Source organism: Zingiber officinale, chromosome 4A, assembly GCF_018446385.1.
Source record: "Zingiber officinale cultivar Zhangliang chromosome 4A, Zo_v1.1, whole genome shotgun sequence".
Lineage (NCBI taxonomy): Eukaryota > Viridiplantae > Streptophyta > Magnoliopsida > Zingiberales > Zingiberaceae > Zingiber > Zingiber officinale.
In genome coordinates, this window is record NC_055992.1 from 39,474,100 (window position 1) to 39,494,902 (window position 20,803).

At 37.7% G+C, this 20,803-nt stretch overlaps 1 protein-coding gene across 1 annotated transcript in view; it reads right to left on the reverse strand.

The window, feature by feature from the left end:
• Window positions 1–12,130: 12,130 nt before the first annotated feature.
• LOC121972362 (protein TIC 21, chloroplastic-like) overlaps window positions 12,131–20,803 on the reverse strand; it is a 33,674-nt gene continuing 25,001 nt past the window's right edge. The window contains exons 3-4 of the mRNA XM_042524042.1: window positions 12,992–13,195; window positions 12,131–12,304 (exon numbers count right to left, since the gene is read on the reverse strand). Coding sequence (XP_042379976.1) covers window positions 12,191–12,304; window positions 12,992–13,195 — 318 coding nt within the window. The 3' untranslated portion in view covers window positions 12,131–12,190. The remainder of the gene's footprint in view (window positions 12,305–12,991; window positions 13,196–20,803) is intronic.

The window sequence follows — 20,803 nt, forward strand, 5'->3', positions numbered from 1 at the left end:
CTTGGAGAAGATATCACGATTCCACCCTTCTACAATCGCGACGACTTCACGTATTGGAAGGTAAGAATGAAATATTTTCTTATGACTAACCTAGTGAATTGGAATTGTGTACGAGTAGGTTTTTCTCCTCCGGTGGATAAAGAAGGAGAACCTCTCGAGAAGAAGAAGTGGACGAAGGGACAAATCCACCAATCCATGATCAATGATGAGGTAACGAAAATTCTTGAATTTTCATTACCTAATGATATGTTGTGCAAGATAGGTGGATACAACAATGCCAAGGAATTATGGAACAACTTGGCTAAGTTCCATGAGGAGAGCTCCACTTCAAGTCATGAAGAGGAGTCAAGTGAGCCAAGTAGCTCACATCATGGAGGAAAGGAATTAGAAGTTGAGGGCTACTCAACATCTAAGGAAGAGGAGGAGGAGAGTTCTTCTTCAAGATTGGAGCAAGAAGAAGAAGTCTCTACTTCCGGAAGGGATGAAGAAGAAAGCATACAACCATCCTCAACCCTAGGTAACTCAAGCAATTTACTTTCAAGTAAATTACATATAATGTGCTTTGAGTGTAGGGAAGTTGGGCATTACAAGAGTAAATGTCCAAAGAGGATTAGGAAGACTCCACCGGCGCCAAAGGTCAAGGAAGCTGGAGTCCCGATACGCAAGGGCAAGGAGCACGTGGTGTGTTTCCAATGCAAGCAAAGGGGACACTATAGGAGCCAGTGTCCGAGGGGGAGGCAACCTCACAAGGACAAGAGACCGAGCACATCGATAGGGGGAGCTAAGGCAAACCCTAAGGTAACCTTTAAGGCACATTCTTGCAATTTGAATAAGACACATGTTAATAGTAGTTTTGTTGCAATTGTCAATAAAGATAGGCATGATAACAATAGAAATCAATACATGTGCTTAGGTGTCAAACATGTTAGCCTAGGTAAGGACAATTCTAGAAATGCTAACCCTAGAATTAACTCATCTAAGGCTAAGGAGAACCTAGGTAGAAATCCCAAAACAACTAGACATATGCCTAGGAATACCTCAAAGAAAAATGACAAATTAAAACTTGAGGTATTAGAGAAGGAAAATCAAGTCTTGAGGTCAAGACTTGACACCTTAGAAAAGACCGTTAAGAATTTGGAGAAGTCAACTCTAGGGTCTAAGGGTCAAAAACAAAAGCCCAAGGACATGAGAGGTTTGAGTCACAAACCCAAGTCTCAAGTGGTCAAGCCCACTTATCATAATGTTCCATTCGATTATGGAGCAAGACCTAGGGCTAGGAAGACCATCACCAAGGTCACAAGGGGAGTCACCCCTAGAGTTGATCTTGATAAGTCCCAAATGACCAAGGCTTTAAAGCCTAGGAGGGTCATTAGGAGGGTTGCTAGGGAAGTCATCCCTAGTGAATATTTAGTGAACCCAATGAGCTCAAATAGGTTTTGGGTTCCTAGGAGCGTGATTCCATCACGCTAGATGGGTTAGGGTGTGCCAACCTTAATTGGATAGGTAGTTAACCTAATCATGACAAAAGGTGGCATTTTAGGAAGTTTCAAGGTGTAATCAAGCCTTGAAAATGAGATTAAAAATTATTCCTAAGGTGATTAGGATGTGCCAACCACATTTGAGGAATTTTCTAGGGTCAATCTAATTGGCACATAGTGATCTAAAAATCTTTAGCATATGATTTTAGGTCTATTACACTTAGGAATATAGAATTTATGGCAAAATGATCAAAATTATCAAAATGGCAACTGAGGCTAGAATTAGGTATTTTCTATAGCTTTATATGTTATTTGTCATATATTGTTTGTCATATGCCATGTCATGACAGCATATCTAATTTACTATCATTTGAAATGTCATGATAATGCTTAGGTTAGTTATATGTCATGCCATATTTAAGTTTCATACTTTATGCCATGACATCATGACATTGGCACATGTTTTCACTTATGATATTATTTTATGCCATGTCATCATCTCTTGCATGTATGATCAATTAAATTGATTTAAGAATAAAAACACAATTTGATATGGAGATCAAATTGTTGTTTAAAAAATGCATGAGAACTTAGCTTAAGATGACCTAAACCCATATCTCACATCAAAATTGACTTGGATGTGTTTGATACACCTTAGATGTGTGTGAGATATTAGGATTATGAGTTAGGATCAAGGTGCATAGTTCTTGTACCTAGATGAGCCTAATTCGAAATTGAGGATCATAGGGAAAGCTTGTGTACAAGTCATGTACATTTAGCCCTGAGATTGTGATCCTAAATTGAATGGTTTAAAATCATTTCAAAATTGATTTGAAAAACCTTGATGAAGCTTTTCTAATGATAGCATTCATCATTGAGCAAGTTGATACAAAGTTGAGGTAAACTTGAACTATTTCAAAATTTTTAAACTTTGTATCAAGATTTGAAAATGGAAGTTATTTTCATAGAAAACTATTTTTCCATGATAGTATATGTTATGAGGAATGTATCCTCAAAATTTTACAATTTTTAGAATTTTCTGTGATTTTTTAGGGGTTTCTGAATTTCGGGAGAAAAATCAGAAATTCCTATCAGAGCTTTGTGGACCGATCAGAGGGGATGCTGATCGGTCCAGGGAGGTCTGGATCGGTCACTGGACCGATCCAGGGAAGTGTGGATCGGTCTGGTGACCGATCCAGTAAAGGGCTGAGCGTGCCAAAATGCTGATTTTCGACTGATTGTCTGAAATTTCAGCTGGAAGTTGGTATTTTAGATTTCTAAAGGGTTGAAACTCTCCAAGACATTGTTGGTACAATGGTCAAGGGGGAGTTGACCTTTAGGGGGAGTTTTTACTCGATTTCTGAGGATGAGTGATATGGGGATTGTCACTATGTTGATTATTGTCTTTAGTATCAAGGGGGAAATTAAGGGTTTCAATAAAAGGTATGGGACTTTCATTAGGAAGAAACTCTTGACCTTGATTCACTCTTTTTGATGTGTGTCAAAAAGGGGGAGAAATATCTAGAGAATGTTCAAGGAAGAACATTGGAGTTTGGGGAGAATGTTCAAGGAAGAGCATTGGAGAACTATTGGAAAACCTAAGTTAGGTTATCGGATTAACCTAACTTGATTATGGTTTTTGTCAAACATCAAAAAGGGGGAGATTGTTGGTGCAACCTTAGGTCAAGGTTGACCAGGTTGACCCGACTCGAGTTGACCTGACTCGAGTTGTAATTTGATGTTTGACGAGAATAGAAAAGTTGTATCTTGATGTTTGACAAGAATACAAACTTGAGAGATTGTGGGTGCAACCTTCGGTCAAGGTTGACCTAGTTGACCCAACTTGAGTTGACTTGATTTGAAAAAGTCCAAGCATGGAGACTTGGCACGGAAAAGTCCAAGCAGAGAGCTTGGCACGGGAAAAGTCCAAGTATGGAGACTTGGCACGGGAAAAGTCCAAGTATGGAGACTTGGCACAGAAAAGTCCAAGCAGGGAGCTTGGCACGGGAAAAGTCCAAGTATGGAGACTTGGCACAGAAAAGTCCAAGCAGGGAGCTTGGCACGGGAGAAGTCCAAGTATGGAAGCTTGGCATGGGAAGTCGGAGAGGGCTCGGCAGCTCGTTCTCCGGAGTAGGTCAGAGAGGGCTCGGGAGCTCGTTCTCTGGACCGGACGAAGTCGGAGAGGGCTCGATAGCTCGTTCTCTGGACTAGGTCAGAGAGGGCTCGGGAGCTCGTTCTCTGGACCGGATGTGGAAGTCGGAGAGGGCTCGGTAGCTCGTTCTCCGGACTAGGTCAGAGAGGGCTCGGGACCGATGAGGAAGTCGGAGAGGGCTCGGTAGCTCGTTCTCCAGACTAGGTCAAAGAGGGCTCGGTAGCTCGTTCTCTGGACCGGACATGGAAGTCGGAGAGGGCTCGGTAGCTCGTTCTCCGGACTAGGTCAGAGAGGGCTCGGTAGCTCGTTCTCTGGATCGGACGTGGAAGTCAGAGAGGGCTCGGTAGCTCGTTCTCCGGACTAGGTCAGAGAGGGCTCGGTAGCTCGTTCTCTAGACCGGACGTGGAAGTCGGAGAGGGCTCGGTAGCTCGTTCTCCGGACTAGGTCATAGAGGGCTCGGTAGCTCGTTCTCTGGACCGGACATGGAAGTCGGAGAGAGCTCGGTAGATCGTTTCTCCAGACTAGGTCAGAGAGGGCTCGGTAGCTCGTTCTCTAGACCGGGAAGGCTTTAGGATTTAGGGCTGGGAAGCTCTAAGGCATTGGATCGGTCTGGTGACCGATCCAGTGATACTCAGGTTTATCTGATCGGTCTGGTGACCGATCAGTAACCAAACAGTGGTTCGTTGTAGGTTATCTGATCGGTCCACAGACCGATCAGAAAATGATCAGTAAGCTACTGATCGTTGCCTGATCGGTCCACAGACCGATCAGGCTTTAAAGCCTCACAGAGAGATGTGGCTGACCGGTCTGGGGACCGATCAGCCTAGGGCCTGATCGGTCCACAGACCGATCAGGGATCGGCAACCTCTCTTCACACAGAGGTGGGATCGGTCTGGGGACCGATCAGACTAGGGCCTGATCGGTCCACAGACCGATCAGGGATGTCCTGGACCGATCAGGCTATGGCCTGATCGGTCCAGGTCTAGCCGTTGAGACACAACGACTAGATTTCTCTCTGTGTCTTCTTTGTCTTCTTCGCAGGTTCATATAAGAGGGTTTCTACAGGGAAGGGTTCGGTTCTCTGGCTGCCTCTCTTTTCTTTCTGATCTTACTGCAATCAGAGCTTTGCTGAGCTCTCATTTTCCTGAAGCTTCGTGGAAGCTTCCTTCGGCTGGTTCCTGCTGTTGTAGGTGTTTCGTGAAGTTGCTGCTTCATCCAGTCGACGAGAAGGCAAGCTGTGTTTTTACATTCTTACTGCCTTTGTATTGTGATGTATCTTTGTACTCCTATCTTGCTGTTGCAAGAAGTTTGTGGTGAGGTTTCTCCACCCAGAAGGAGTTTCTATTAGCCGGTTTTCCGGGGTCTCATCCACCGACGGATTGATAAGCTTCGTCCACCTTACGGACACGCCGAGGAGTAGGAGTTTCATCTCCGAACCTCGTTACATCGTCGAGTTTAAGGTTTGCTATTCTTTGTTTCATTTCTACATTGTATTTCCGCTACGCTAACTAAAATTGTAGGAAGAAACGCGAATTTGGGGTCGGTTATTCACACCCCCCCTCTCTAGCCTCGACCGTCGATCCTAACAGTTAGAACTTATAGCATGGATATCTGGAAGTGTTCGGATTGTAGGTGTTGAGTCCTTCTCCTGTTGGACATGGCATGGGTAGTTAGGTTTATGGATTGAAGTAAGATTTCTTGTGAATTCATTTGGGTTTCCGAACAGTGCATGTTTCCATAAGGAATTAGTGTAGAGTTCTTATATGGCATGTTTAAGGATTTCTGATGCTTTATAAAGGTATAAGCTTGAACCAGTTTTACATAGGTTTGTTTAAGATTCCAGTTACAAGGTTATAGCTAATTATTGATGATGTTTTTTTTTAGTTTTAGATGAACTTGTTAAATTATTTCCAGTATTTTTCTTCTGGTTGTCCATATGGAATAGAGTTTGTAAAGAGTTTTATTAACTTTTGGAAACTGTTTTTGGAGTTTGTTCTGAAGATGTTATGAGCTCTAAATACTAGTGATTTCTAGAGTTGATAGGAAAAGATTAATATTTTAAAGTATAAGAAGTATAAGTTTTAGAGAGTTTCAAGTTCTAACTAGTTTAGACCTTTTTAGCGTTATTTAATGGGCAAGGACAGCCCTTTTGTGTAAAGTATAAGTATTAGTTTTCTCGCTATTAAATGGGCATAAATAGCCCCACTTTGAGTTTCTGTTTAGATGTTCTTATTACGATTTTTAGGAAGCATGATCAGTTTTTTTTTAGCATGGCAAATTCAGTTTCCTTGCTATTAAATATACATGAGCAGATTTTTAGTTTGCATTTAGTTCCTAGATTTCTTTGCGTAGCAGTAGGCGTGCATAACAAATGAAGCAATGCAGATCTTTAATTTCATTTAGTTATAAGAAAGATAAAGAAAAGAAAGAAAAGGCCAAGGCCTTAAGTAGATCCCAAAGTCAAGACTTTAGGGATTTTGGCACACAAGGTGCTTATTAAAATACCAAGACATTTAAAGAAGAAGTAAATAAGTATTTTATTTTTAAGAGGCTAGTACCCGACTTCCGAGATTGTCGTTAAATAAATCCAGGTGACCAATTCCGAGGTCTTGGCCCTGGTAAGACTAAGGTCTTTACCCTCGTAGGACTGGTGGCTCGCTACCCCAGTTTCTATTAGGGAGCGTGCTTTGGTACTAAGCCTGGGCCCAAGAGAAGTTGATTACTATTTTGAAGTATTATAAGTATAAGCTTTTGAACAAGTAAAATAAGTTTCACATAAGTATAAAAGTATTAAAGGATAAGTTTTAAACAAGTGAGATAAAAGAATAAGTTTAGAACAAATGAATTAAGTTTCACTTTGTTTTAAAATCAGCAAGTTGAGTTTTCTTTTATGCTAGCATGTTATTTAGATTAGCTTACTGTTCTTTGCTATTTCGAGCATGAGCAGTATTGAGTTCTTAGTTCTATTCCATTTGCTATTGATTCTAGCATGAGCAGTATAGATTCTTATTTCTAGTTCTTCGTTATTAGATGAGCATGAGTAGCCTTCTTTTTAGTATTTCAATTTTAGTATCTTTTGTATTTACATGCGCATATTCAAGTTTTTTGTGAGTTAGATAGCGCTTACTAAGTATTTTGCTTATAGATTGCATTTCCTCTTACTACAGATACAGGAAAGGAAAAGATTTAGCAAAGGAAGGCGACAAGGTGGTGCGGATGGTGTGTGATGCCAGGACTATGGAAGTCTTGGGACTTTGTTTAGGAATTTGTTAAATAAATTCTGTATATAAGTTGATAAGAAAATTTTGGAGTAGGAAGCTGTATTTTATTGTGTTCCGCTATTCATTATTTGCATGATTTGATTTTATTAAACTGCGTGGTGATGTTATTTCTTTTGTGTGTTTGATATATGTTCCAACCACCTGTGGCTGATGTATATTATGTTTGTATCTCAGTTTAAGGTCACCAGTACAGGGGAGACTCTATCGAAATTTTTCGGTAGAGACTCCTCGTGGTTTCGATCATACCGGTTAAGTAGAGTTGGTAGTTCAGTAACGGTCATCCTTAGAGTGTAGTAGTAGTAAGAAGGGTGGTCGTTACATAAAATTTATTTTGTCCTACTAGCTTTCTTAAAAAAACGTTGAACCCAGGCTTTGGTTTATTGATTATTTTAATTGATTAATGAAATGAAAGATTTATTTGTTGAGCTAGATTTGTGTCCAAGTCCAGATTTGATATACACAGTTATTTGGGATCCAAGTTTTAAGTTTAAATTTTTAGATCTTGTTGTAAATTTTTCTAGTAATCCTTTAAGTTTATCAACATCACATTTCAAACTAGAGTTCTCTTCCTCAAGTTTTGCAACTTGAATTAAGTCTCCATTTTGAACTTATTTAGTTGAGTTTACGTTATGTTGTTCCTTAAAGTCTTTGTTTTCCCTAAGGAGCATGTTAGTTTGATTTTCAGATTCAGATAGTTTTTTATTTAAATATAAAATTATTCTAAAAAACTTTACATTTAAAATAGATATTATCTCGTTGGAACCTTCGAAAATTAGTATGGACTCATGGCTTGATTCGTACTCTAACTCTTCTTCTTTATTCAAATCACTTTCTAACTCGAGTTAGGTTATCATCAGTGTGAGGTGACTAAACTACTTTCAATCTTCGGTGTTTGATTCTTCTGAAGAAGATTCGTCCTAGGTGGCTTAGAGTGCCTTCTTCTTCATCATCTTCTTGGACTTATCTTCCTTTCTATTTAGACATTTATGTTTGAAATGACCCTTTTTGTTGCATCTGAAGTATGTTATTTTTGTCTTTGCGTTGTTGGATGTTGATTTGATCACCTTTTGTATATCCTTCTTTGTAAAGTTCTTTTTTCTAGTGAACATTTTTCTGACCATGGATGCTCACTATTTGTGCTTATTTGTCTGATTCTGAGTCAGGCTCATCTTCTGATTTGGGTTTGGTTCGGGTTTTCATTTTTGCCTCCTTTGTCGAACCTGTAAGAAATATTATACCCTTCTCGACCTAATTTGAGTTAGTCTGTTTATAGAGTTCAAGTTCATAAAATAACTTATCTTATTTTAGTTTATTCAAATTCCTTAAAACTTTATAGGCATCTACTATAGATTCTCATAGTGCATTTCGAGGAAAGAAGTTTAATGCATATCTTATAATGCCCCTATTTTCTAATTGCTAACCGATTAGATGAAGTCCATTCAGGATGTCTTTGATCTTTGCATGTAACTGAGTTGTTGTCTTTATGTCATGCATTTTAATATTAAATAAACTATTTAATAAAATATCACGTTTCGTTACCTTAACATCGCTTGTGCCTTCATACAGCTCGATCAACTTGTCCTAAAATTCCTTTGCGCTATAGAACACGATGGTTTATACTTGGTTCAGAGCCTTTGACGATTCATACTCTACAGTCCGCACTCGCTAAGTGTTTTCATTCGACAATCCATTAATAACTCGAACATTTATAATAATATAGAGAATTGAAGTGCAAGTAATTAAATACATAAAATACCAATGGTTTTATGTTGAAGCTTGAGCATAGTCGTCAGAGTAGCTTTTGACATCATAGAGAACTTTTCAGAGCACTACGTGAGTACGAAGGTCGGAGTAAATGATGTTCTGGGGCTGCTGGTCAAAGTCTCTTTTATAGGTATTTTTGGGCCCCTGGACCACCTCAGGCGCTTGGATTAAGGCATATCTGATCCTACTTCATCACTGAATTATCCATCTTTGGGCGCTTGGATCGAAACTTATCCGATCCTACTTCATCACTAAATCATCCACCTCCAAACACCTGGACCTGGTCAGGATGCCTAGACCGTTGACGTAGCCGCACCTCGACGAAGCTCTATCTAGTAGCCTCTATCCACTCCCAAGTACCTGAACACTGATGTATGCTAGCCAATCAGAGTACGTCACCTCATCTGTGTAGGCGATTGAGTTTGGGCCAATCTAGGTGCCTGGATCCGATCTGGGCCCTCGGACCTCCGGGCGCTTGGAAAACATTTTTCTAGCTAACTTTCAACTTTAATTTTCTACACCATAGAGTTAGCAAAACAGACAATAATATACAAAATAAGTATTAAATATTTGATAGTATGAGGACTATCCAATCTTGACTATGGATTTCATTAAAATCGTAGGTTGGACCAACGCCTACTGTTCCCTCAATTAAGAACGTGTCCTCACTAGATCTCTCATTCAGTTGTTTACTTTTACTTACCATATTATGAACTTAATTGACCTTGATCTTTTGATCCACCAAGTTTTTCTTCCAAATGTTCTATCTAGACTTCAGCCAATCATTAGTGCTGATGTATCATAATCTTACTGATTTTTAAAAATAAACATCATAAAGTGGTGTTGATTTATGATTTTTAAAACCAATGCCACAAAGTGGTACTAATTTTTCCAAATAAAATTTTATTTTATTTTATATTTTTATTAATTTATTTCATTTTTAATTAGATATTAAAAATAGAATATTTTTTAAAAATATTTTTATTTTTTATTAATTTTTTAAAAATATATTAAAAATTTTAAATAAAAAATAAATAAATTTAAAGATTGTCCTAAGTGTAATGATTACTTTTTTAAAAAAAAAAAATTACCTCACCAATATATTTTATAGGAAAGTCATTGATAATATAATTAAGTTTTTATTTTTTATTTTATCTTAATATACCCTAGCTGCTTGAAAGATAAAAGAAAAGAAAGGACATAAGAAAGGAATTTTAGAAAAAGATAACCAGTTAACTTTTGGATAAAATGGGAATAAGGTGTCCCTTTTAGAAAAGATTAAATTTAGGTACGTTTTTTTTTTCTTTTTGAGCATTCTAAAATTTTAGTAACTTACTATATTTTTCTAAGTTATAGTTATTCATTTAATATTGAGGTTTATATTAAATTTAATGGGTTTAGATCTATTAATAATGTTCAGTCAAAATTTATTAATAACTAAAAAAGATTGAAATCATAAAGGTTGTGTAAGATTTTCCGGAGAGTCAAAGTGCAATTTTGACTTCCCACCTAGTAGATAAAACTTAATTGTGGTTGTCAAATATAATTTCGAAGTAAATTTAATAAGTCTATCTTCGTCAACAACTTATTCTCAAACTAATTTTGAAGTAAATTTAATTTGTTATGTTCATTAATAATCTTTAATCATAACTCATATAAACAAATTAAATTAAATCAAACAAATTATTTTTTAAAAAAATAAATCCACCAAATTCTACTACGGAGATCAAATAAATCAAATCAATTAATTTAATTGATTAACCTAGTTAATTGATTTTTTTAAACAAATGATGCACATCAATTAATCAATTAATGGTATTTGAACAATCGAGTCAAAAATTAAAATAAAAAAATTAAATAACAATCAGACAGATTATAATATAATAATCATTTGATACTGAATCAAAAATTTAAATTTTAAAATTGGGATGAATTATATAAACTGAAATAATTATTATTATTTTTAAGAAAAATTTATGAATAAACCAAAGTGAAATTTCAAATTTGATTGGTGGTTCAATCAATGAGTACGGCCTAAAATTTTTATTAAATTAACGAGCATGTCCCAGTAGAGCAATTCTATTCCTAGTAAAGTGTAACAATAAATAAATTGACCAATTTTTTTTAATCTAAACTCATTAATAATCACGGTTATTTTTAAAAAAAAATATTTGACATAAATCTAAAATCTTTAAGCACCGAACTTTTTTTAAAAAAAAAATGTTTGTCTTATTTTGTCATATAGATTTGATTTTGCCATCAAAAATAATTTTGAATCAATACTGCTTAATAAAAATATTGACGAAGGTATTTTAGAAAAGAAAAAGATAAAGTAGCAGACCACCCTTTTGATCAAATACAAAGTACTAAGCTCTAAGCTTACCTTTTAAAAATTTTGCCTTTAATTCATACTTATTGTTATAAATTCAATAATATCTAAACTAGATACCATAATTGCTAGATATATCTTGTATTGGCCCTAGGGTTGACTCAGTTTATAAATGTAATCATCCGTTTGACTCCTTGTTATAAATTCAATAATATCTAGACTAGATAACATAATTGCTAGATATATCTTGTATTGGCCCTAGGGCTAAGTGTAATCGTTTGACTCCCATCCATGTACTTATCAATTTAAACTTCTGTTGAACTCTCTTTTTATAATATGAGATAGTCGTAAGAAGATCGCTAACATAGCGATACCACCTTTTAAATGTATCTTGTATTTCACAACTTCTAATAAATTTACCATTTTCTTTCCAGAATAATTAATTAATCATGTACTTTCAAAATAACTAATCTATCACCTACTCTCTCTATATAAAAAAATCTATCAGGTTGCCAAAATTTCTTCATATATTTGTTCCTATGGACAGCTACATCATTTTTCCAATGCATATCCGAATTTGTATATAATAAGTTAACACTTCCTTAGTAAAAATATATATATATAATCCTAGTTAACATCGTTTACTATCCCTATGATGAAAAAATCATAATGATGTTACAACTTTACTGATGAATTAATTATTATGTGAGACAATTCCAAAGCAATTAAATTGCATTATGATATCAATATGATCAATAATTTTCTACTATAGAATAACAAGAGCATTGAAATCAAGCAGAATAAGCTTATGACAGTTAACCACACATGACATTTGATGAAAATGATCCAAAGAAATCTGGAGTAAAATATTCTTTGTTTAAAAGTTTTTGCACATGATAGCAAAAAGTAGAATTTGTCATCCCAACAGTTCCACACGGTTGACCCTATAATTATTTATAAAGAGATAAATCGTAAAGTTGTAGTTATCCATGACGGGAGGGCTTAGTTTTTGCACATATGACTAATATATACATGGTTCCCTATATGAAATGCTCTAAATCATTGAGATCCGAGACAGAACATAAGACAAATATGTTGGATCTTAATTTGGACGAAGAAAAAACTCAAAACTTTGATTAACGAAGGGATAGGTATAGAACATGAATACCTAATGTCACAACATTATCTATAGAGCTCTGGAAATATGAACAGCTTCCAAATGTGGCACTGTGACTGATCGCAACAGCTCTAGTGACAAAACCAGCCCCAAGAGATGTGAAAGGACTGTGTTGCTTGAAGACTGTAATCAGAGATGTCATGAACAATTAGAACCAATGAATCAGAAAAATAATTGTATTAGTTACAGTTAGAGTTGGTGTTTAAGGTTGAAAAAACTAGAAACATGGATGTGATAGGAGATACGCAAATGCCATTTTGCCTTCAGCTGAAAAAAAGCATATTTGAATCTTCAGAAAATATCAATGTGCTTGGTTTACGCATGTTCCATTTTTATTTTCTGAAAAACGTATATTTTCTAGAAAATAAAAAATGACTTTTAGTCATTCTCTATTTTTTCAAAAAATACTATTTATTTTTTTAGAAAACAAACATAGAAAATACAAACCAAACACCATTTTTTTAAAAATGACGTTTTTCAAAAAATGAAAATAAAAAACGTACAAATCAAAATATGTAAGCAAACTAAGTGAATATATTTTCTTTTTCTTGTGTAATAATTTTTCTTTTTTGAGAAGCTAAAAAAAATGCATTTGTTTTTTAAATAATCTGTACTATCCAGTTATAGAACTCTTGAACCCTATCTCAAGTGCTTGACCAAGTTCAACTTGAGATTTTTTTTCCCCCAACCTCTAAACTGTGATCTCTTCCCCCACCTCGATACTGCAACTGAAGGATATTAGGAACAAAAGGAGAGGAAAAAAAGACTAAGAAAGGAGTTGAGGAGAATAAAGTATAAATCAGAAATTACCTGTACTAAGAACACATCCATGGCCAGCACTACATACTTGCCAGGGGCTATTCCCTGGTAATAAGGAACTGATAGGGTAGTGAGGGCCTTAGCAACCAATAACCCAATAGTCGCTTGCATACCAAGAATTGCAGCACCCATTCCCAAAACATTAAGCACTATACCATTTTTCAGATTTTTTACCACTTCAGCACGTGGAGGAGCCTATATAGTACCGTGATGATTTTTTAGTTCAACAAAAGAGCACGACAAAGTAATAGATGATAACTTTGGGTATTTCTACTATACATGTGGAAACTGAGAATGAAGTGCTAATATAATAACATGCATGACATTAATGATGCCCTTAATTCCATGCTTTATGCTACATCATTAACATACTAATTTGAGTGACTCCTAGAATACTATAATAATCTTTCATTTTAACTCTTCCCTTAATATCAATTAGGAAACGTGTGGAAAATCATGCCAATTCACATATATAGAAAAAGTACTTTGTAGTACACATTGTGACAAAAGACGAATACGCTCGCTCCGAGCGCCCCGTCAACCCGTCCTAAGGTCAAGGAGGTAAATCATGGTGGCTACTAACCTTTAGAATAGTGACTAGCATATAAAGGAGACATTTACCTCGACTTTACCGAGATTCGAACTCCAAACCTCATTGTGCCAATACCTCATGCGCTAGCCACTAGACCGCCCCGAGAGAACTGTACTTTGCAGTACATAAATGAAGTGGAAGAGAAAGAGAAAGGAAGATGTAAAATACCGGAAAAATGACGATTATTAATAAGGGAATTTTCCGGAATTTTTGGAGATTTTTCGAGAATTTTTCGGAGCTCGTACGAACGAGTTAACGGGGATGAAAATGGGGCCAGGGAAAAGCCTGTTTAAGCGATCCATTTAAGCGAGGAAATGTTTATAATTTCATTTCCTTTTTCTTTTAAATTCTTTATTTGTTTTCTCTTTTTTTTTCTTTCCCCGCCGAAGCCGCGTGCTATTCTCCTCTGTGCGTTTCTGTGCCCTAACCGGCGCCGCACGAGTCCTTCTTCCTCCTCTCCCGAGTCTCTTCTCTTCTCCTCCGGCCCTGCCCAAGCGCCGGCGAGCGCAAGCCATTGCCGGCGATCCATCCTCTGCCCTAGCCTTGCCGTGGAGTTCCCAGCGCCGTCGCCGCAAATCACCGCCGCCCGACCGCCTGCCCTAGCCCTGGCTGACCCGCGGTTCCTTCTCTTCTTCGGTTTTCTCCGCACGGCAGAGCACCCCGACCAAGCACCATCTCTTCTAATCAGAAACCGTGCCCTAATCTCCGACTTCTTCATCGGTTTCACACCTCAACGCCGCTGTCTCTGCCCAAACCTCCAGTTGTGTGCCCTAGTCGATCTTGGAGGTAAGTTGTTGGAGTTAGGTTTGTTTGGCAGTAGTCTTCACTCTGTTCTTGATCCTCTTGATGTGGATCAAGATCACGAGATTTGAGAGGAAGCAGTGAGTGGTATTCCTTCTTTGGAGTTCAACGATTCACTAATTTTAGATGATTGGTTGTCTGGTTAATCAGTGAATCTCCTCTCCTTGAATTCTGACAGTGAAGTTTCCAGCAGGGGGGTCTTGTTGTGGAGTATTTTTAGTCCAGAACCATCCTGTGTCCTGCAGCCACGATCCTTGTTGTTGATCAACAAGAGGCAGTGAATTGAGGTGAGGTGTAGAAAATGGATTTCGTAATTAGTTGTACATGTGTAATAAAATTAGGTTTATGTTTATGTGTTTTTGGTTTAGGGTTTTGCCCTAAATAGTTTTAGGAATTTTGTTTAGCTATTTATGTAAATTGTAGCTAAATAAAATATATTTATTTATATGTGACACAGGACTTTGACGCGAGACGAGTATCTCGGAGTCAGATCGGACCTTTCTATTTCCGGAGGCGGGTACTTTGACTTATGTCTTTGATATGCATGATAAATTGTTTAACAAATAACAATAATTGTGTTACTCTTTGTTTCGGTTGGTCACTACATGATTATAGCATGTTGTTTGTTTATTTATTCTGCTCTGCATATTATCTATATGATCATATATGTTTGAGTAGTGACCCAACCACATGATATGCTATGTTCTAGACTTAGGGTTTGTTTGATGCCCTATTTGGTTGTGTACCATTTATTTGACACATCTTTCAGTGGTACACACTTGTATTTATTTATATGGACCATGCCATGTTTTAGTGTCATGCATCATGATTGCATGCTGTACGATTGTCGGCTCTACTATGGTTGAGCCCATCGTCAGTTACATGTACTGCACACACCACCCATGGATTAGTTGTATATCTGGCTGGAGTGTGGCGGTTCTGCTGTTTGGCTCCGTTGGTCAGGTGACTCAGCGTGGTAGCCGGCAGTCAGTTCCGCTCTGTTTGGCTCCGTTGGCATTTAGGGTAGCAGCGTGGTAGCCGGCAGATGGTGGACTCTGTTTGGCTCCGTTGGTCAGGAGACTCAGCGTGGTAGCCGGCAGAGATATCCTCCCCGTCGTTGTGTACCGGGAGATGAGAGCATTGAGCTCCCCCATTTATGATTTGGGGCCAGAGGACAGGAGTACTCCGACAGCATTCCGTCCACTCAGTCACTGTCAGGAGCAGTGATGTCAGAGTGCACGGTCACCATATGCATTTATTTCATTTTATTGTTGTGATTGCTGCACTTATATGCTGCATTTGTATGGATGCATTTGATTGACATGCATACAGGATTATGATTTCTTCGGTCTGACGACCTATTACCTTTGTACCTTGATTCCGGTTAGTACAGTTATCTCCTGATTTCATTTCAGTTGCATTTATTCCTTCTCGTATTCAGGAGACTGTACGCATGATTAGTGTTGTCTGTTATTTGTTTTATTATGCATATCAGTTGTACCTGACTCACCCCGCCTCCATTGTTGATATTTTCAGGTTGAGGCTGTCCGGAGCAGTTCCAGTCGCTGGCTCCCCCATCAGCACGTAGAGCCAGTTCTCTGCTGGTTTGAGTCTTATTGATATTTTGGCTTTTTCCATATAGAACGTTGTCTTATTCTGGTTTTTGGATCTTTATTTATGGAATGTGTATGGATTATTTTTGTTTGATGAACTCTTGATGTGATTTTTGGATTCTATTCTACTACGTACCTGCCTGGACGGCAGAAGAGGTAAGTTCGTTGGATTTGAGCTTTACGAGTGTAGTGGAGTAGGGTGGATTTCGAGTCAGAGTCCTATTGTTATTGATTACTATTATAAACTGCGTGGTGTTTGTTTTTATTTTTGTTATCATTCCAGCCGCCTGTGGCTGATGTATATGTGATATGTAGGAAGTTTCATATTGTCCGCCGTACAGGGGAGATGCTGCCGAAATTTCTTCGGACAGAGACTCCTCTGGGGCGTGACAATTTAGTGGTATCAGAGCAGGTATACGATACTTGCTATGTGTTCTGGATTTTTGAGAGCTTAAGTTTTACGATCTTTGTTTTCGTGTTTCGGATAGTTGATATAACCTGATACCAATTGATATGGTATCAGAGCGCCAAAGTTTGGCGATATTTGTTTGATTTCCGTGTGTTAGATTTTCGAGATTTATCTGATACCAATTTATTGGTATCAGAGCAGGGTGTGATACCTGCTTTTGGTATTTTGGATATTTTTATACTAGCCCTAGTTGCGAGACATATTGGTGTGGGCCGTTATTTTCGGTTGCACGGATTTGTCCGTTTCGATTATGTTATGGACTTCCGTTTTGGATTTATATGGATTTTCGGTGTTTGTTTTTCTCATACGGAATTCCGAGGTCATTTTGGGGACTGGACAGCGATGGAACATCTCCAGACGGCATATAGGTATGATGTTTAATTTTATAGTTTATGATAGGTATTAGCATTCTTTATGTAGTACCTGTTTGGTTGTAGTAGCACATATTACATGTGATGGATTAGCCATTGAGCATGGTTGACCTTAATAGAGATAAAGGATTATAATCTCTGGTGATTTTTCTTATCATACCATCAATAGTGTTAGCTTCTGTTACTACTCGTAGGAGATGGAGGCACATACCAGCCTCTGCTAATGTTAGTTGGATAGTGGATGATACCTACATATTCCTGTTGACTTAGCCAGGAGAGTTTTATACTCATATCTTTTGGATATTAGGATACCAGGTACGATGGAAATTGTTCATTAGGGGAGTTACCATGTTTGATCATTGTTGAGAATGGTTTGAGGTTGAGGGATATTGTGAGATCAGATATTGTGATATGTTGATTTCTAATGATTTATTGGAGTAAATGTTATGTGGTCGTCTGATGATCTATTATTAGATATTGGTTTTGATGATCTATTAGTAGATGACTATTTTGATGATTTATATTGGGTTGTCGTTGATGGTGACATAGTGAGTGTCATGTTGATATTCACAGGTTTGATGATTATGGTTGGTGATCAGATTATAAATTTGGTGCTGGAGAGTTTACGGTTGAATGTGCCTATGAGATTTTAATAAATTTGGTTGGTTATGGATAGTTAGCAGGATGATAAAAAAAAAAAAAATTGATATATGCTTCCTCTGATATTGGACTGTGGATAAATAATGATTTGATGTTTTGAATGCTAACTTGCCCTCATGTGGAGTAGAGACTTATTCATCTGATATTATGTGGGCTGATGTTTTTAGGATGAAAATGAGAGTGTCTTGATGTTCTTAAATTTTGACTTTTTCTTTTGGGTCGTACATATTTATACATATGATATTATGTGGTTGGATATACCTTAGTTGCTTGTGGAGGATTAAGGTATTCTTGATTAGTTAGTAAATGAATGATTTAATTTTGTTGATTGATCAGTAGAGGATTGCCATACTCTATTTTTAGAGGTTCGAACCTTTAGGTTATTTGTGTTTAGTTATGTATCTAGAGCACCTTTGAGTACTTGTTTTGTACTGACGTGGAAATGACTGATTTAGCCATATATCATTGTCGGCTTGGATAGGTGATAAAGGATCGATGTACCCTATTTCATGAAGACTTTGACCATGGATTGTATATACCTGGTGGGATAACTTAGAGGGTGCATGGGGATATGTGACCCCGCTGGTGTAAGGAAGTGTAGAGTTAATTGCTTAACACTTATGGGATACAATCGTTACTAGTGTTTACTGGGAGAGTACATTTGGATTTATAATGATAAAATTTTTCCCATTAGATATAGTCTTGGTAGTGTATGACATTGACTGACAATGTTATACCACGGTGTGTATATCTTTCTTGTCCGATACCAGTTCCTTTGAACCTAGAGTAGGGTTGTTACTGGATGATTAGACTGCTTTATTTTGGGTTGCTTTTGATTGATGTATTCATGCTTGATACATATGCATGAATTTTGTTTAGATATACCTGTAACCCATGAGTATTGGTAGCATAAGGTTGGTCTCTTTGGTTGAGCTGGTATGCTGATTTTGCATGTCTATGTTGCATGTATATTATGATTGTTATGTGTTGTAGGAGTCCTATGGTAGACTGTCCATTTGCAAATAGTATATATATCCATGTTCTGATATGGTTTGAAGGTTCCTGGTGGATCATAGATATGTAGTTCGGTGTATGTATCTGGAGGTATTATTGAGGATAGCTTGTTGATTAAATCCGAGATGTAGTATAAGTACATCGGTGTGTTTTGATGGAAGCATTTTGTCGATTTAATCTGAGTTGTGATATGTACATATGTGTTTGGTGTGGTATCTGAGGTAACTTTTTGATTATGTTTGATTTGTGAGTGCACCTGAGTTTAGTATGCTTTATTGGAAGTATATGTTGGTTATACTCTTGGCATAGGTGAAGATATGTCATATGAGCGTTGTTTGAGGTGTATTGTTGATTTTACCTACATTGATTTTGCACACGTGTTCGGTATGTATTGTTGGAGGTATCATACTGATTATACCTGAGTTGTGAGTATGTTTGGTGTATAATAATTGGAGGATTTTGTTGATCATACATATGTTGTGTGAGCATGTGTGCTAGGTGTATACATTGGTAGCAGTAGGATGATTCTACTTATACTGAATGCAGAATGTGGAGTGACTGCATTATGTCATTTGTTGAATTAACTCATCAACTAATTTTCCTATCAGTGGATGATCCACTAGGATGCTGATAGAGTTGATGATGGATTTGATTAGTTACTAGGTTGTTATATCCTAGGCTAACCACAGCGAATTGTGGTAGAGAGATCTTGTACAGTCTCTAGCAGGATAGTTAGGTGCCTTGGGGTACTTGGATATTGTTTTGTGGTGGAGCATTGCTCCCACATATCACGGATTGCTGGTAGCGGAGCATTGCTCCTATATTTATTGCGATACATATTTCAGATTATTTGTAGTGGAGTGTTGCTCCCACATGTTGAGGATTTCTTGTGGTAGAGCGTTGCTCCCACATATGTGGTGTTTCCTGTGATGGAGCGTTGCTCTCACTCTGGAGGATTTATTCTTTGGTGATTTATGTTATTGATGATCAGATTTTTTCGATTTATTATTGGAGATCCTATGGATAGGAATGTATGTGATACGTACATTATGTGTCTCAGTTTTTGCCATAGAGGCTTACAGTGCCTTAGATGTTGTCGAGGATCCTGGTATGTCGAGGATGTTTGGATAGGTTTCCATTATCTTTGTGGACGATGTTGTGATCTATTACGGATCCGAGGTGAGTCACGTACACTACCTTTGCATAGATCTAGAGATGATTCGACGAGAACATCTATATGTGATTATCAGTAGTGCTGGTTTGGATTGTTTTATGTGAGATGTTTGAGCCACACGGTCACCAATAGAAGTATACCGTGGTTCCACATGAGATCGAGATTGTTACCGTCGGGAGTAGACGGAGTCAATAGAAGAGGCTTGTAACCTCCTTTGTTTGGCCGATATTTCCGGAGATACGTTGAGGGTTTTTCACGGATTGCTATGTCACTTACACGCCTGACCATGAAAGGCGTGAAGTTTATTTAGACTGAGGATTTCAATATCAGCTTCTAGGAGTTGAAGCGAAGACTAGTGTCGGCTTCGATTTTTGGTTTTTACTTTCTAGAAAGGACGGATTTGTCCTCTACACCGACACGTTTCTACAGGGTATGGGTGCTATTCTGATGCAGCACGGTTGAGTATTCTTATATACTTCTTGATAGTTGGGGGAGCCTGAGAAGAAAATACTCAGTTCATGATCTGGAGTTGACTGCTATTATTTTTGCCCGGAAATTTGGCGGCAGTACCTGTATGATATTACATTGAGATTCTCACTGACCATCGGAGTCTCAAATATTTGTTCACTCAGAAGGAACTTAATCTTCGACAGAGGAGATAGATGGAGTTCCTGAAGGATTATGATTGTACCATTAGCTATCACCTGGGAAAAGCTAATGTGGTTGCCGATGGACTTAGCTAGAGGTCCAGAGGGAATTTAGCTTGCCACCGAGTTGTGGTCACAGATTTGATTCAGGATTTCTCTGACTTAGACCTTGAGGAGCAGGGACAGACCGAGCAGGGTAGTCTCGTTACCATAATTGCTCAGTCGTCGATTAGGATGAGAATCCGAGAGGCCAGTTGTTGGGACCTCATAGAGCTCAGCGAGGCAGAGTGGTCCTTACTATCGGACAGAGGATGACAGAGGCATAAGACTGCTGGAAGTGTTATACTGACCGGAGTCGGAGACTCTTAGAATTCTCCATTTACGACCATGTATTTTTGCGAGTTTCACTCACGAAAGGGGTGAAGAGATTGGCCTCAAAGGTAAGCTAGCTCCGCGATATAT